General features: G+C 33.1%; 1 protein-coding gene across 1 annotated transcript; it reads right to left on the bottom strand.

The window, feature by feature from the left end:
• Positions 1-1,379: 1,379 nt before the first annotated feature.
• On the bottom strand, positions 1,380-4,640 carry LOC110604208 (NAC domain-containing protein 96). Its single transcript, XM_021742345.2, has 4 exons — positions 4,415-4,640; positions 4,032-4,315; positions 2,904-3,257; positions 1,380-1,927 (listed from the first exon to the last, which is right to left on the bottom strand). The coding sequence occupies exons 1-4, from the start codon at positions 4,569-4,571 to the stop codon at positions 1,700-1,702; spliced, it is 1,023 nt and encodes a 340-aa protein (XP_021598037.1). The 5' UTR covers positions 4,572-4,640; the 3' UTR covers positions 1,380-1,699.
• Between the last annotated feature and the right edge of the window lie 14,549 nt (positions 4,641-19,189).

Raw genomic sequence — 19,189 nt, 5'->3', positions numbered from 1 at the left:
TATTATATAAATATATAAAATAAAGATAAAAAATATAAGTTCTACTTTATTTAAATATTTATAGTATTAAATTAAATATTATTCCTCGCATTGTGCCATCAAAGAAAAAAATTGTTAATCACACTAAAAAAAGCTAAACTTACCGATAAAAATTTTTTCTATCAAAATTTAAAACTTACTATTATAAATTTATAGCAGCAATGTGATTGCAATATATAGTTATTACAAATTTATGATTGTATTTATTTTATAATAAAATTTTGATTGCTGGAGAAAATAATTATTAATTTATGGGAGATTTACTATTTAGTTCCTGGGTATTATCATTATTAACAAGTCAGTTCCTGCATTTTTAGAAATATATTAAAACGTCATTATTTTTTCTCTCCATCAACGAAATAATCCTTCCGTCCTCTTTTCCATTAAAAATAGATAAAAGATGAGAGAGAAAATTTTTAAAATCTAATTTTGCCCTCAAATAAAACCCCCTATTTAGTCCTTGGATATTGCTACTATTAACAAGTCAATTTCTACATTTTCAGAAACCTATTAAAACGTCCTTATCTTTTTTCATATTTATTAAAACATCCTTATCGTTTCTTTCCGTCAACGAAATAGTCCTTCCTCCTTCTCCTTCTCCTCCTCTTCCTCAAAAAATAAGAAAAAGAAGAAGAAGAAGATGATGATGATGAAGGAGAAGAAGAAGAAGGAGAAGAAGATGATGATGATGATGAAGGAGAAAAAGAAGAAGAAGAAAAGGAAGAATCGTTTCCTCCTCCTCCTCCCTCTTAAAGAAGAAGAATAAAAAGAAAAATAGAAAGGAGGAAGAATCGATGAGAAGGAGGAGGAGGAGGAGAAGGGGGGTAATTTGGTCTTTTGCTATATTTTTAACGGCAAAAATAGATGGGAGAACTATTTTATTGACGGAGTTAAAAGATAAGGAAGTTTTAATAAGTTTCTGAAAATGCAGAAGCTGACTTGTTAATAATAGCAATACTCAAGAACTAAATTGTAAATCTCTCTTAATTTATTATTGTTAAAAGAAATTTTTTTACTAATATCCACATTTGCTATATTTTTTTATATATATATTACTAACTGTATCTTAGTTTTTATAGAAGAAAAAATAATATTACAGCAAAATTTTTTGTTACAAGTAAATCTAATATTTATTGTAGTGAAAAAAAAAAATATTACTACACTTAAAAGTAAGAAAAGAGAACACTATTAAATTCTTGAATTTTCATTTCCCAATAGAAATAAAATACATAACAATACGATTATCAAATTCTTAATTTGACCCTTTGGAAATAAAAAAGATTAACAAGAAAAAAAAAAAGGGAATGGGGAAAAGGAACGATGACATACCTTGGCATCGTTCTACATTGAAGTACATTAAGTATATATAGTTATGTTGCTTTGGCAAAATAAACCCTTTTTTCTACTCATTTTGGTTATTGAGCCCCACACAATACTACCTATGTGTAAAATGAATCCCAGTTAATTTAATGTATTCAATTATGAGAGCTGAGAGCTGACCAACTCACCTAAAACTTGTTTTTTTTATAGACTCAAAACTAGATTTATGAGATATATGTGTCTCATTATACATGCTATATCTTGAGTTCATGATAAACCAGATCTAAGCAAGAGTCTCTCCCGTGCAAAATATGGAAAAAAAAAAGTGTTGTTAGTGTACTCAGTCTTGCATGGAAAGGGAAATGGAATTGTCTTGAGAGGAACATAAAGAGAAAATCTCTTCTAATGTTCCGTTCATGCAATCCTTGTACTTGTCGTACATTACGTAGTCTTCCATGATTTCAGACTTCGCTGGCTTTGTCTCTGCTATATTTATCTGTGGGAAGTCTTCTAATTCTAAGGGTGGGCAAGGGTAATGCAGGCTTGAGTAGTTTGGGATCTGCATGTCCTGCATGAATACACACGTAAAATATTAACTTACTACTAGAATTATCTGTATATGAACAAGTAAAACTTATGTAGACCCGATGTACAGGGATTTAATATGAAAGAGCCCACACGTTTGTCTTTTGCGTTCACAGTGATCTGGGTCTAAGTGTGACGTGCCAGGTCTAAACATACTTAGGTCAAAGTGAGAAATTTCCCAAGGAGAAAACATGTGATTGGAGAAACAATGGCGATGAAGAAGACAAGAAGTGAAAAATCAGGAAGTTTGAATGATGTTATGAGTGGGTCAAAAGAGGTTATAGAAGATGGTGAAGAAAAGCTAATTAATATGAGCCGGTCTATGAGATTTTTCCAAGGAAGCTTTAGGAAAAGATAGAGAGTTCATTGCTTGCAACTTTTGTCGCTTTAAGATCAAAAAGAGAACTCTAAGGATTTGTTTTAGTGGGCCACTTCCAACCCATTGGCTGAAGGATTGTACTTTCAGTTGTCTGAGTGAACAAAGATTTGTTAAATATAGTGAAAAACTGGCATGATTTTCCAAAACGATGTGGTGTGAACATGATGCTTTAGTGATAAAAAGCAACAAATTTGCTGGAAATGTGGTGTTGGCAAAGGGCATAACCTCATCATGAACATAAAAGATAGCTTGGGAATAATATTATTTTATGAATAATGGGATGGCCCATAATTAAAATTAACTTAATTACTAACTTATTATCTAATGATAATGAAAAAACTTATTCAGATCTAATCCATCAATGACTTATTTTTCTGCATGTGTAGAAAATTCTCGCCCATATAAAATCATAAAAAAATTTAACAAATAAAAATTTTTAAATGTAGTTTTATGTGAGACCCACCATAATTTTAACTAAAATGAGAGATTTTTATTGGATGTTAGTAAGAATTAATCACATGTGCAAGCCCAATCAATTGCTAAACGAGGTAGGGTTATAAATGGGTTATTGTTAGCATACCTGAAGTAAATTTGAGGAGAAGTCTACACCAACATAATACATATTAGCGGAGCTATTGGCTTCATCAGAGGCAAATGGAGCTTGTGAATCATCGGCTACTGCATTTTCAAATGGCGTCCCCTGGGTGACATCTGAGGAAGATGTATCGGATGGAAATTTAGAGTAATCATTGTTGAAATTCTCATCTTCATTTTCCCTCCCTTTACAAGTTTCAATCCCACTTTTATCTTCTGTTAAGAACTGTTCATCAGAAACCCACATTTCATCGTTCTTTACATTCCCATTTTCCCCTTCTTTTGATTTGGGATTAATTTGCATGGTTTTCTTGAATACACGGCACAATGCATAGGAATCCTATAGAGTGAAAAATCAATCAAAAGAAAATCTTAGAAAGGAGAAAAATAAACAGGAACAAAAGCAAAGTCACAAGTAAGTTAAAGTCTTGAAACAAAGACTCTTTCAACATAGTGTTGATAAGGTATTCTTTATTAAAGAGTTGGTAATGTTATGGTAAGGAAAAAAGGAAGATCTAAAAATGATAATGGTACATAAAATCATGAGCAATGATTAAATTTGATAGATCTAACCTCTCTTTCTTTCTCTCTCCATGCCATTTAACATAAAGAAAACATAGCCTACGATGCTTTTCTTTTCTTTACTGCATAAAGTCAAGTAGTGAACTGTATTCCCTCATAAACATGTCTATCCAAATGCATTTCAAAGAGTTCCTAAATCATTTTTACACACTCATACATAAATGAGATCCTCCTTCAATGTGAATAATAAACCCATATGAAGATGAGAGATGATACATGGAGAGTAAGAATAATTTCCTATCCTCTAGCTACTAGCTTCTTGCTTCTAGGGTTTCTCTGGTGAACGCTATTTGTGATATGCAAACCAGAAATCTTTCACATTAACTATTTCCATATAAAAGTATAATCTATCTTATATTTGCTTTTCTTTTTATATTGCTTATGTTTCAAGATAGGGTTTATAGTGTATTTTCTATATCTGATATATTTTGCCAATCGAACTTTATCTTGATGGTTCGTTGGTCGCGATTATTGAAGACAAAAATCCCACATCACAGATAGGAAAGATAATAATTCTGGCTAAATCTCTTACCTTTAATCTTGATGATGAAGAAGTGCCACATAGTGAGTCGATTAAGCGGTACTCGTGCATGACCCAGTTGGTTCTAATGCCATGGGGTGCTCTACCTCTATAGTAAACCAACGTCTTCTTCATACCTACAGGCCGCTTTTGAGAGTGCACTGGTCTGTCTTTCCCTGTGGCTTTCCAGTAGCCAGCTCTTGTTGCCCTGTTAGTTCTTGAACCATTTGGATACTTCTTATCCCTTGGACTGTAAAAATACCATTCCAAATCTTTGCTGGGTAAAAACGACTTATCTGTTTCACAAAATTTTTGGTGTAGATGCATAGATATCAGTGTAAATCGATTAAAATGGCAGTGTAAAGGAAAATAAATATGCATGTACATGTACGTACCTGGTAAGTCCCATGGCTCGCATTTATAGAGATCGACTTCTGGGATTATTTCAAGTTCAATGGTTCTGCCATTGATTTTTCGATCCAGATAGTAAGCAACAAGCTCCTCATCCGTTGGATGAAACCTAAATCCAGGAGGCAGACTCATGGGTGCCATTGCAGATACGAGAGAGAGAGAGAGAGAGAGAGAGAGAGAGAGAGATGAAAGAAAAATCTTAGAACTAGATGGAACAGGGCAAGTTTCTAAACTGGCTCGTACGACAATCAACTATATAGGCCACTGTTATGATGGAGAAGTATAACATAAGCCATTGAAGTTGTAATTATTTACAATGTTGGGATTGTTAACAAATATATATGTTCCTTCATTGATACACCCAGCTGAAAGAGGGAGTTAATTAGAGCAGAGCAATATATTAAAGAAGGGGTATAATTGGTAATTAAATTGATAATTGGGATATGATACAAGTACTTTAGCTTTTGCAGATTCTGTGTGTGAATACCAACAGGGAAGGATAAGAAGCTTCTCTGCGCTTTGTCTGCTCACAAACTAACAAAAATCAGAGGCCTCCACAAAAGGCTGTGTGGGTCCACTAAACCGACCGCCCATACTCTAGTCTACGACACGCTAGACTACCCTAGGTCTCTCTTCTCTTATTATTTTAATTAATCCTTTCCCTATATATTATCAAATAATAATAATAATAATAATACATTAAATTATTATGCAATATATTTTATTTGATAAATTCTTTTAAAAATTAGAAACATATTTCAAAATAAAGTAAAACTAATATAAAATAAAATTAAACGTTTGCTATTTTAAATTAAGAATGATCGATTAACAAAGTTGGATAAATATTTACATATTTTAGACATATTTCGAAGGAAAATAGTTAAAAAGATCAGGAGAAGATTGAGAGTTGTGGGGGCTTTGAGAGGCCTTACCCCCTTCTAGCCCCGTGTAGCTCTACTCCTATTTATAAAAACAATTATGTTATCAATAATGAAATTATGGTGATTTTATTTTTTTAAAATGTATTTTAATATTTTTATTTTTATCATTTAGTTGATTTTATTGAAAGTTATGGGTCAATATTAATTTAAACTATGAGTATAATTTATTCAATTTTTAAAAATTAAAATGTAAGAGTTTATATAAAAAATAATACTTTATTATTTTTTAAATATAAATTAATTTTACATATAAAAATAATATTAATGCATATTTAATTATAATTAAATAATATATTTAATTTTAAAGACAATTGATAGTCTATGGTTTCAATAATAAATAAATTTTATTTTATATTAATAATTATGAAAATTTTATAATAAATATATTATTTTTAATTATTTTATTTATTCTATTTTGAATTAAATAACATATTTTTTATAAAATATTTATAATTACTATTGTGAAATAAAATTTATTACGGTTAAAGATATAAACTATATATTTAATAATTAGATTATTTATCTTTAATTTTGATTTTAAAAATTAATTAAGATTATATTCAAATATAAATATTGGATTAATTTAATTAAATTTAAATATTTAAATTAAAATATAAAATGATACTGTTAATTTTTTTCAGTCAATTAACTAATTAAAAAATAATAATAATACATGTAACATGACTGCTACATTATCAAATTTAAAAATTTACATATTAACTAAAATTACATTAAAATATAAAAATTGAGTCAATTAAATTAAAATTAAAAGAATTTAATTAAAATACAAATATACGTAAATATTAAAAAAATTTTAATCAAGTTACTTAAATTTTATGCTTTAATCTTAAGCCAATTAAAGGTAAAGTCTTCTTTCATTTTTAGAGTATAATAAGATCAATGTGAATTAATGGAAATTGTAATATTGAAAATTTTATTATGTTTAGTTATTTAGTCTATTGATATATTTTAGATGAAAATTTTATATAATAATATAAATATTTGATATTATTTTGAAATTAAAATTTATTAATTTAATATAAATAATATTAATATTATATTAAAGATATTTAATTATTTGTAATAAAATTTAAATTTTATTAAAGAGATCGAGAATTATAATAAAATTATACCAAAATAAAAATTAAATCAAAATAAAAATACATAAAATTATACTGAAATTATATTGAATATCGAATTTTAATTTTGATTTTAATTTCAAAAACTTAAAATAACCTACTTTTAACTTTGATTTCAATTTCCCAAAAAAACTCTCCCAAAATTAAAAGCGCACACCCTAAAAAGCACTATCAAAATTATTTTTATTTGGACCAACAATAGCTGAAACTAAAAAGTAATAAATTTATACATTTCACGACTCAAAGAGGCGGCGGATTCGACGGCGGCGTAGGCGGGGACTTGGAGATTTGCATTGTTTGAAGTCTGTGTCAAGAGTTGAAAAAGCAACTCTTGTTGATAAGGAGTCAAATGTTAGTGGTCTTTCATTATTCTGATATTGGGACTTATAGGAAAATGGAAAAATTATTTTTTAGTTCCTGAAATTTAACGTAATTAATATTTTTGTCTTTTTATTTTGGTGACTCAACACTTAAGTCCCTCACTTTTTCTTCCGTCCAAATTCGTAGTCCTTCCGTCCATTTAAACCGTTTTGTCAAAGAGTCAAAGGTGAGAGGTGATAATTTTTTTCAAAAATACCCTTTTCTCAATGTGAAATCCCTTTTTTTTTCTCTTTCATGTTTTCTCCAGTTGCAGAAAGGGTAGGAAGAAGAAGAAGTTGCAGAAAGGGTAGAAAGAAGAAGAAGAAAGAAGAAGAAGAAGAAGAAATTGCAGAAAGAGTAGGAAGAAGAAGAAGAAGAAGAAGAAAAAGAGGCATTTGGGTTTGGGTTTTGTGATTTTGAAATAGCGGAATTTTTAGTAAGGGTTAATTTTGTCAATTCATGTGTTCCAAACGACTATTTTGGACGGAAGGACTACGAATTTGGACAGAAAAGAAAGTGAGGGACTTAAGTGTTGGGTCGCCAAAATAGAGGGACAGAAGTGTTAATTACGTTAAATCTTAAAGACTAAAAAGTAATTTTCCCTAGAAAATAACAACTATTCTTATCTATTTCATTATATATTATCGGTGCTGACGCTATTTTCTCAATATTTTTTTATTTTTAAGTTAATTAGTCAAAAAATACAAATGTTCCATCATTTTGTATTTTAACTAAATGTTTAAATTTTAAATAGTTTAATTTAACATTTATATTTAGTATAATTTTGATAAATTTTAAAAATAAAAATTAAAAATAAGGAATTCAATTGTTATTATCTAATCACATATTAAATAACATTTAAATTTTATTTTACAATATTGATGTTACATAACATTTATCCAAAATAAATTATAAGTTGTCACCCTAGAACAGGGTCAAGTAATAAAGATCCGACAAGTAGAAAATGCGATTTTACTACAGGAGAAAGAGACCCAAACACTTTAACACTCGGATTATCGTCAAGATTTGTCCTCCTTGAATAGGCCGAGTCTTGGTACAGAATTACCGTTATCAGACACATTTTCATTTCGCCAGAAATCACGGGATTACCAACCTTTAGTTGACAATGTTCATTATCGAGCAGTTATCACCGGATTTTCAGAAAATAAAATATTTATCTCTATCCTCTCACAATATAAAAGGAGAACGATCCCAGATGTAAAGGTACGTTATCTCTAATGCTACTCAAACTTTAAGTAATCATTCACATTCTCTCTGTTCTTCTAAACACTGCCTTGAACTTCACAGTGGCTATCGTGGACACCCACTACCGCCTCACATTTCCTATATTGCAGGTTCTAGCCAGTCGTAGCTCAGTTCCATTTTGGCTACATCATCAATCCAATTTCAGCAATATCATTTGGTTCCGTTGCCGGGATCGATCCATTAAACTCATTTTTGGATCACGCTCGGTTCCCTATCATCTTTCCTCACTTGAAATGGCCGAAAGCCCAATAGCTGTTGATAATATTGCTACCAACGAGGGAGTCATTATTTTCTCTATCCCAAATAACTGGGAAAACATGCTCCAGTGATCAACGAAATAGGCTTTAATAATTTAAACAACAAACAAATACTCCAGTATATCCAAAGGTTGCAGGCTACTCTCAAGCAGTATAAGGTCTAGGAAGAGGCGTCTAAAATGGACTCTAAAAGAAGAGATGAGGCTTTTGTAGACACCCCTAAGGCCCAAACGGAAGCGGCTAAAGTGCCGCATAAAGCTAAGTTCGAATTTGAAGATGAATCGGATGAGGTTCTGAAAGGAGTAGATTAAAAGCTAGTACATACCATATAAAGCTATCAAAGAGAACAGGAAGAGGATTTTAGTTTAGATGGAATCTCGCCTCTTTTGGAAGAAATACTGACATAAATTTTTCCCGCTAAGTTCAAGTTGCACAGTTTGGATAAGTATGACGGGACGGCAGACCCTCGAAGCCATCTATCCATTTTTCAGGATGACTATGCAGTTTCAAGATGTAAATGATTTTATGTTATGCTGAGTGTTCTCATCGACAGTCACGAGTTTGGCTCAAAAATGGTATCAACACCTAAGTCCAAGTTTAATACAAAACTTTACACAGTTTGCTACAATATTCAAATCTAGATTTATCACTTGCATACCTCCAAAAAAGCTTTTCTCGGACCTGCGGAAGATCTGCCAGGAAGAGGGCGAGTCTTTAAGAAATTTTATTTTTCGTTTCAATACTGAAGTCATATAGTTAGAAGAGTTGAATCATGAAATAGCATGTGAGGGGTTGAAGAAGGGGACCCGTAATGTCAAGTTTATGCATTCCTTAATAAAAAATCCAGCAGCAACATACCATCAACTGATAGATAAAGCCTAAAAATATATTAGATTGGGTGATTAGATCCAGACACTAAAGGAAGACAAGAAAACGAATCAAAAAATGAGCCAAACGTCTGAGAGACGAGCCCATAAAGGGGATCACAGGAGCTATCCCATCTCGTGAAAGAAGGACGAATAGAGTAAGTATAAGAATCACACCCCGTTAAATGACTCACAAACTCGTATCTTGATGTGAATCAAGAAGAATGATAAAGAAATCAGATGGCAGCCTAAGCTTAATCCTGAGAAGGCGGACGAATGGGACAAGACTAAATATTGTTGCTTCCATGAAGATCATGGCCACACAACAGAAGAATATTGACAAAAAGGACAAGACTGAAAGGCTCATAAGGGATGGCACCCTCCGAAAATTCACGAGAAAAGAAAAAGAAGGGCAAAAGTCTCAACATGAGAAAATAACCCCTAAAACAACTCCTGATGGAGAACCCGTAGGAGTCATACATGTGATAACAAAAGGATCCAATGAGGTATAGATAAGACTACAAACTTAGAAAGGTGAGGAACTTTATATGTTTGGGGAAAACTTTTACTTATAAGGGTTGTCCACCTGAGGTATCCATTTCGGTATTGTTCACGTTCTAACAAACAATTTAGTTTTATCCTCGTATTTACACAGAGGATATTCTTTTAATAATAAAGTTAACAAAGTATTTTTATATGGAGTGTTCTTAGGTTGCAAGACAATTCCCGCCAGATCACTCGGGCATTGGTCCCATGATTTAAGGTCACAAGGCAAATTTTAGGCAGGCCAGGTCACAAGGCAATTGCCACTAAACCACTTGGACGTTGATCCCATGAATCAAGGTCATAAGACAATCTTCGCCAGATTATAAGGCAGCTGCCACCAGACCACTCAGACATAGGTCCCATGAACTAAATCCATAAGGTGGTTTTCGCTAGGCCTCGAACTATAACCACAAGACGAACATCCGCCATACCTTATGTTTAGGGCACTAGCTCTACTTTGGAAATTCACTAAGTTTCTTATCTCATGGCACCAAAAACAATAGAAACGCCCAGCAGAAATAAAGACAATATTTTATTAAGAAAAAAAACATATGAAAAGATTACAAAAGGGCAGGGTCATCAGCCCTATCCGTTCGAGTCTCCATTACATTGATATTATCAACATTCATTACAGGAGAAACCTAGTCAGAGGGTATGTCTCCATCATGCTCATCCTCAAAGGGAGTATCTTTGGCATGCTCCCCTTCACCCTCATTTTCTTCCTCAAGGAGGATGCCATCTATCCAGAAGAAATTCTCAGAAGGAAAACACTTCATCATCTCCTTCTTCACGGAATCCTAGCCTTGAACAAACATCTCCCCGCCCTGGGCCACTGTCTCCTAGATTTTCGCTTCTAGCTCGACTATCCTGGTGGAAGCTACTCAGGCCTCCTCCGCTTGAGCTTGCAGCTCCAAAACCTGGCATTGCAACAAAGTCACTTGATCTTTGGCAAATTTAGCTCGATTCTCAAAGCCCAACTTAGAGGCAAAAGCCACGTCAAGGTTAGCCTAAAGTTTGTCCATAGATTCCAGAGTCTCCTTCATCGTACCCTCAACTTCAGAACTCGGGTCTTTAAGGTTGAACATCCTTTGGCTAAAAGCTCTCCGTGAGTCTCATTTATGCCAAATTCCCGTCTCAAGGCTCTAAAATGCTCCTTGACCACATAGACGCAAAGGACACCCTCCAGTGCAGAATGAATAACGTTTGTAAATAGCTCATCCGTCTTGATCTCATTTAAACGGCGATGATTTGCGAGCCTCAAGACACTCTTTATTAGCAGAAGACCTAGAGAAGGTTCATCAAGGAGAGAAGGTGCCCTTTTTAGCACCAAGGCCACACGTTGAATGCCCGTAGGCCAGGAAGACTTGATCCCAGCATTCACAAGAGCGAAAGAAGATGGGACATCAGTAGAAAGCACAGGGGCTGAGGCAAAAGCAAAGGCGCCTGGGACCAAAGACTCAGGTTGAGGGGGTGCCAGTTCCTCAGCCGTAGGCTGAGAAGGAGGAGGAGAAGTACAATCATTTCCTTCGAAGGACAAGCGCGCTTAGTAGGAGGGTTGGTAATTTCAGCGATAATAGCTTTGCCCTTTCGAGCAGCACGTACCGCCTCGGTGAATATGCTTGACCCTATCATATCTGCAAACAAAAGAAAAAGTAAGTAAGATAGTAAGTTCAGAAAATAAAAAGATTGAAAAGGAAAGTACCCGATCCTAAGGAAAGGGTACGCTTTCGGAAAGGCTGGGTGGGTGAGGAGAGCGGGCCTGGCTTGCCGGCATATGACTCTGCCAAAATAAGACGGTGTTCCTCACCGCCTGAGTAATGTCAATCTTCCTTAAAGCTTTAGCCATCGCCATAAGGGAAGCCAAAGCCTCATCCTCCTCTCTCCTTGAGCGAACCCCATCTTTCTTTAGCTCCACCCAATAGTGCCAGCTAGTCTGAAGGCACCCGAAACCCTCTAGAGTACGATGATGGAGGATAAAAAATTTATTTTACTCCATTTCAAAGAAGAAGGCATCCAGCCAAAAATATTTAAGTACTTCCGAATGCTAAAATACCATAACTTCTCATTCTTATGAGTACCCAGTTGGTATAGCTGGGAGAAAAGCGCTACACTAGGTTCAATATGATTGTTAAAACACACGAACCAAAAGGTTACCAAGATTCTCCAGCTATTAGGATGAAGTTGAGCAATATAAAGCTTGTGAAATCGAAGGAGCTCCATAAAAAAGGGGTCTAAAGGGAAACAAAGATCTGCCTTCAACTGCTCCTCGAAAACCATGATGGTATCACCAGCAGGAATGAAGTCATTAGCACAAACGCGGAAAAAAGGAGCAAAGCTTTGAAAGAATCCCGAGGAATGTGATAGGTATCATACAAATGATCCACGTCGCTATTCGAGAAGACGGACGGGATATCACTAAGGGAAGCACCCTCGTTCTCGGAGGTCTCCCTCAAGTGAACAATAGGAGCTGGCAATCAGATGGGGCCGTTAGAGGAGCTAAAAACCCCTTCAGAGGAGGAAGAGATGTTTCTATCCATATCAAAAAGACAAAAGAGTTACCAAAAATTAGGTAAGGACTTTTACAGAAAGGGTGTCGTAAGAGTAAATTCCTCAAAAGTTGCAGAAAAACGCAAAAGTGATGTTTAAAGAAGACAATGGACCCTTATTAAAGTCGTTTCGACGGCAAGCGTTAAATGTGGCACGATAAACAGTACAAAAAGTTCAGTAAGCGAAGCGATGTGAGTAGCACGGAACCAATCTTGAAGGGCCACATGTCTCGGACCTTGATAAGAGATATCCCTCTTCAAATCTGAAGAAACAAAAATTAGCGAGGGACCTTTAATGTTATATAACATCCGCCCAAAGTAAATTATGAGCTGCCACCACAGGACAGGAGTCACGTGGTAAAGATCTGACAAGTGGAAGAAAGTATAACGACCCGAAAATCGGACCACTACTGGCGCTAGGATCCAGATCGGCTTAAGGCCGCTGGGACCCGTAGCAAGCCTGACATACAACCTGTATACCTGTATAATCCCATACATGATCAACATATACATAAAATTTTGAACTTTTTCCTTCCTTTACCAAGCTTAACCTGTGCATGCACATAACCATAAACATAAACCACACACTGGAGCCCTCATCAAGTGCTCCAATGGGGTAACATAACATACATTAAGCTTGGTTAAACATGAATATCATAAAAATATTTTATAGATCATGCATCAAGGGGATAACCATACACATAGGGTCAAGCACAATTCTAATCCTCAATATCATTATTACATGACTATTCAATACTTTACAATTTATCATGTCCATATCTAACTATTACATAACATAACTTTACTCTTCTTAACCTCCTGGCCTATCCCGTACCTGCAAACCTGGGGGATTAAGGGAGTGGGGTGAGCTACTAGAGCCCAGTGAGCAGAATAATAAAGCATTTAAAACATATTCTATAATGGAATGCATCACATCACAGACAAATCACATCAAGGATGGACTTGTCACCAGTAGTCCTCTACATAGTCCAACTGTGCCAGGGGCGTAGAATGGACCTCACTGGTCTTTCTCTTACATAACATAACATAACATAACATTCCAACTATGCCAGGGGCGTAGAATGGGCCTCACTGGTCTTTCTCTTACATTGTGCCAGTGGCGTAGAATGGGCCTCACTGGTCTTCCATACCGTATCATCATCATATCATATCATACGAGGACTAAAAGATCATCCACATCAACATCAAATAATGCAATGCAACATATTCGTGAATTCTAATGCAAACAACCTAGAATATCTCATGGCATTCATGATGCGTGAATCATGCTAGAACTTTTATTAATTAAAAACATGAAGATTTATTTTACTCACCTCTGGTAGACTCTGAAGCAGCTAGCTCACTGCTGGGGTCCTCGGTTCCTCGGATCCGAACCTACACAGGTGGACTCAAATGAGGGACCAAACATACATGAACATGACTCTAAAATACTCCCCAAAAACCCCCTAAAACACCTTAAAACGATCACATAAGTCATGCAAAGGAAGGCTGAACAGGGCACTTTCGGCGGCAGGTTCGGCGGCCGAAAGTCCCTCCAGAGCCGAAAGTCATGCACCTTCGGCGGCACTTTCGGCGGCCGAAGGTTCTCTCCAGAGACGAAACTCATGCATGTTCGGCGGCACCTTCGGCGGCCGAAACTCTCTTCCAGAGCCGAAAGTCCACTTTCTGGGGCAGGGTTCGGCAGCCAAAGGCTTACCTCCATAGGCAGGTTCGGCGGCCGAAAGTCCCTTCGGCTGCCGAACCTGAGTCCTTCCAAAGGGCACAGAACTCAGCCTCCGACAATGCACATTTCCTCCCAAACCATTCAATCATGCATTTACCTATTCTACAACAAGCAAACTCAAGCCAACAAGTATATGGGGGTCTCAAACTATTCTAAACCCCACTATAACACATCAAACATACATAAACAACCCACATTGCTCATAACACAACATAAACTAAAAACTCAACATAAACCTACACATGCATTTCTACCCCAAGAAACTTTTTGAAACTCAACTAAAACATGAAAAGAAGTGTGGATCTACTCTTACCTCTTGAAGATCGAGAGGGAAGACGATCCAACTCGGAGATGGGGGAGATCTCGCTCCTTGGGTCTCCAAGTTCCAAAACTTGCTCTTTTGCTCAAACATCTTCAAACCAAGATAAAACTTGTTAAAACATGAAAGATTGGAGGAAAAACATCAAAAACGACCATGGGAGAGCATGGACTCACCGTTGGCCGAAAATAGGGAGAAAACTCGCCCGTTTCAGCCATGGAGCCCTTATATAGGGCTGGCCAGACCATCCTTCGGTAGCCTAAAGTGCCTCCAAAACTCATGCAAGTTCGGCGGCCGAACCTTTGCCTCTTTCGGAAGCCTAACTTGCCCCCCTAAACCATCCAATGTTCGGCGGCCGAACTTGAGGTTCGACGGCCGAACCTGAGGTTCGACGGCCGAACCTGAGGTTCGACGGCCGAACCTGAGGTTCGACGGCCGAACCTGGAAATGCCTCCATAGTCTTTTTCATTCAAAACTCAATTTCTTTCTTGCTTAAAACCGTAAAATACATTAAAACATTTTATAAAAACATGATTTTGCCCTTCTAGAGGTTTCCTACATCTGAGATTCCACCGGACGGTAGGAATTCCGATACCGGAGTCTAGCCGGGTATTACAGAAAGAGACTCAGATACTTTAACACTCCAACTATCATCAAGATTCGCCCTCCCTGGATAGCCGAGTCTTGGCACAGAGTTATTATTATCAAGCACATTCCCATTTCGCTAGAGATCGCGGGATTACCAACCTAATTAGTTGACGATGTTCATTATCAAGCAGCCGATCACATCATTGCCAGATTTTCAGAAAATACTATATTTATCTCCATCCTCTCCCAGTATAAAAGGAGAATAATCTCAGAAACAAAGGTATGTTATTTCTAATACTACTCAAACTCTAAGTAATCCTTCATATTCTTTCTATTCTTCTAAACATGAGTGGCTGTCGTGGACACTCACTATCGACTCATGTTTTCTCTCTTGTAGACTTTAACCCTTCGTAGCGCAATTCCATTTTAGCTACGTCATCAATCCAATCTCAATAATATCAAATAGTAATTATGAATATTTTATTTCAGATACTATTAATCTAAAATAGCATAATATACAAAATAATTAAGAATAATACATATATTATTATTGAAACGTAAACGGCATGTTTAATAATTAGATTGTTATTGTCTTTAAAATTAAATATGACACTTAGTTTTAGTTAAATATAAGTTAATATTATTTTTATATGTAAAATTAATATCTATTTAAAAAAAATTAAAATATTACATTTGGTATGCCTATCCCAATACTTACATTTTAATTTTTAAAAATTAATTAAAATTATATCTAAATACAAATAATAAACTAATTTATTTAAAATTGAAATATTTAAATTAAAATAAAAAATGATATAAATGTTAGATTTTTTTTCAGGCGTTATTTTTACTGTAGTCAATGTAGTCACGAGCTGCGCTGCCATTGGAGGCCTTGTCAATGGTGGTAGAGGTCAAGCAATGGCAGCAACTGAGTGAGACGGGATGGTCTTCTCTCCTCTCCTACCCCTCGCCAGTTTCTCTCTTCTCCCTTCATTGTGAAGGAATTAAAATTTTTCTAATAATAATAGATAATTATTTTGAAAACTCAAAAAAAAAAAGGAGATTCCGAATTAAATATTTAATGATCATAGAAAAGCATGGACATAACCTAATTAATGATGGAAAAATATTTTTAAGAAAGAAATGAAAACCACCTGTTTATTTCTCTCTCTCTTGTATGCACATGGTAATATTGACTATGCTTAAGCTTTAAACTTTCTGGCGCACAACTTTTGACTTCTTTTTAGTTCTTGTAGGGTTTGGTGAAGATGGGAGATTGTGTTTCATGTTTTAGCACTGAAAGAAAATTAATGGCTAGGTTTGAAATTATTGACGTGGTTTATACTGTTTGACTAAAGGTGTGAAGCCATGAATAGAAATAAGTATTCGATTTAAATTAAAAATATGATCGAATTAAATTAATTTAAGATTTTTAATTATTTCAGTTCGATTTGATTTTAATAAAAAAATTGAATCGAATCGATTAGTGATAATAATATATTATTTTTAATAATATGAAAAGATTAAACCATAATGAATATTGAAATATTTTAATTAAATTTTAAAATACTAAAAATAAAGTGTAAAAAATAAAAAATTTAACTGATCAAATCGAACTGAATCAAATCAAATCAGATTAATTCGATTCAAATCAATTTCTATTTAAAATCAATTTAATTTTTAAAAATATTAAAATTTTAGTCAACTCATCAAATCAAATTAAATCGAATTGAATCAAATTAATTCAATTCAAATCAATTTCTATTTAAAATCAATTTAATTTTTAAAAACACTAAAATTTTAATTTTTAATTTATTTAATTCAATTCAAATTTAAAGTGAAATGACCAAATTGATCCCTAGCTGTGAGCTTTAACAGCATTTTAAATCCAAAAATTAATTTAACTTGGTTGTGTTTATGTCTTCGAATTAGATGTATTTATAAAATATATTTTTTAAAAGAAATATACATTTTATAATGTTTTAAACATTAAAAAAATTAATTATTTTATTGATCAAATCAAAAATTAAATTGTTTTTAATTTTTTTAAAGAATTATTTTTTACATTTTAAATGTCTGAATAATACATTATATATAAATTTATTAATATTATTTAATTTTAAAATTATGAAAATAATAGAAATAAGTTATTTTAAAAAATATTTTTTATGAAAGTCATTTTTACAGAAAATAGTTTTAATTAAATTAATTATTTTTTATATATAAATGGAGTATAGAGAGATTTAAATTCAGTTTTTTTATAAAAAAAATAAATAAAAAATATTTAATTGTATTAATAAATATCGAATGTCATGCAAGATTTATTATAATTTCAAAGAAAAAATTTCATGGTAAAGCTTTAGAAAAAAAAAAAAAGAAGACATTTTTGAAATGAGTAACAGTGAATCTTGAAAGGATTAGTCTCCTATCTTATCCATGAAATAGAAATGAAAGAATTACATGGTAAATAAAAAAAAAAGGTTATTTTAATTTATTTTTACTTGGGTTTATATTATTTTAATCAACATTGTTAATTAACTTACCATTATTTTATTATAATTTTTTTCCCAAAAATAGTAGAAGAAAAAGCCAGGTGGGGCATAGAGTGGGTCCATCAAGTAAGAGATCATTCTCAACTTCTCTAGGGTTCCTTTATCCTTGAGAGAAAAGAACACTTTTTTCATACAATAGTTGATGACTTGAAGATGGGGCCCATCACCATCTGAGCAAACCTACCTGGCACACCGTCACCATCTGCTTTTTCTTTTTCTTATTTTTTCCTTTCCCATTCTTTTCCTGCCATCCAAACTGCTTTTTCTTTACTGTTATTTTTTTTTTCTTTTAAAAAATATATTAAGTTTCCCTTTAATTCCTTTCCTTAAAATATCATTTTCATATGGGTAAAGACAAAACTAACAACTTTAATGATTACAAACCCTAAATCTTTGACTGCTCTCTCCTCCCTCCTGCTTCAAAATGGCAAATGAAAAAGGACAATATTTCTTTTTTTTTTTCTTGTAAGGACAATAGTTCATAAATCTTTGAAAGCCAGCAATTAGAATACTCTTCTCTGCATTAACATGTTTGCATTTTGCCCTTAGGAATTTGGTCAATATAATAGCATTGGCTTGAATATTGCTTTAATAAAATAAAACTTGAAAATCGAGTTTATAATCAATTCTATTTTTGAAAAAAAAATAAAAAATATCAAACTACATTAAAATTTAATTAAAAGCAGAAATGCACATATTTTCGTAGCACTACCATATCTGAATTTCATAAATTTATAATTTTTATTATTTTTTATAAAACCAATATATTACCATTATAATATATTAATCTTTTTAAAAAGAAAATTGACGGTTACGTTGCTCTAACCATAGAGTAAAAAAATTATTATGGAGAGTATTAGGAACGAGTAGTATTCAGTTTAAACTAAAAAAATTAATCGAATTAAATTAATTTAAATTTTTAATTTAATTTTTTATTTATTTCGATTCAATTCGATTTAATTTTTAATTTTAAAAATTTTAATTATTTCAATTTGATTCGATTTTGATCGGAAAAAAAATTTAAAATATTGAACTAAATCGATTAGTGATAATAGTATATTATTTTCAATAATATTGAGAGATTAGATCATATTAGAGTTAAAATTTAAAATAATAAAAATAAAGTGTAAAAAAATAAAAAATTTATTAAAATTTAAACCGATCAAACTGAATCGAATCTAACCGAATCAGATCAATTCAGTTCGATTCGATTATTGATCAAAACTAATTCGATTTGATTTTCATAAAATACTAAAATTTTGGTTCGGTTTTTGATTTTAAAAATATGGTAAAATTTATATGTTAATCTAAAATTTTAAACTTTCATTGGTTAAATATATAGATCAATTTATATATCCGTGTAATTAATTTTGTGTTAGCCTGAAAGCTCATTTGCTGAACAAGACAACAGATATATTGAAACATAAGCCACTCCAACTTTAATAATGGGATCCTGCTTTCCAACTTTGGAATTTGGATGGCTTTACAATTTCATTTTACACATCAAAATTTCTTTTTAGCTGCATCTTACTATCAAACTAGCTATATATATTCAGAGATAGAGATAGAGGGAGAGATGTATCTTTTGCCGAAAGATCTCTTTATTTATCACTTGGAGAGGAATACACAGATTAA

The sequence above is a fragment of the Manihot esculenta genome, chromosome 16 (assembly GCF_001659605.2).
Source record: "Manihot esculenta cultivar AM560-2 chromosome 16, M.esculenta_v8, whole genome shotgun sequence".
NCBI lineage: Eukaryota > Viridiplantae > Streptophyta > Magnoliopsida > Malpighiales > Euphorbiaceae > Manihot > Manihot esculenta.
The sequence above is the reverse complement of the archived record's forward strand: the minus strand, read 5'-3'. Positions and strand labels throughout refer to the sequence as shown.

Coding starts and splice junctions, on each gene's coding strand:
- LOC110604208 (XM_021742345.2), bottom strand. CDS start 4,571: ATGGCACCCATGAGTCTGCCTCCTGGATTTAGGTTTCATCCAACGGAT. Junction 4,316..4,414: donor CGAGCCATGGGACTTACCAG/GTACGTACATGT, acceptor TTTGTGAAACAG/ATAAGTCGTTTTTACCCAGC. Junction 3,258..4,031: donor CTTCATCATCAAGATTAAAG/GTAAGAGATTTA, acceptor TTCACTCTATAG/GATTCCTATGCATTGTGCCG.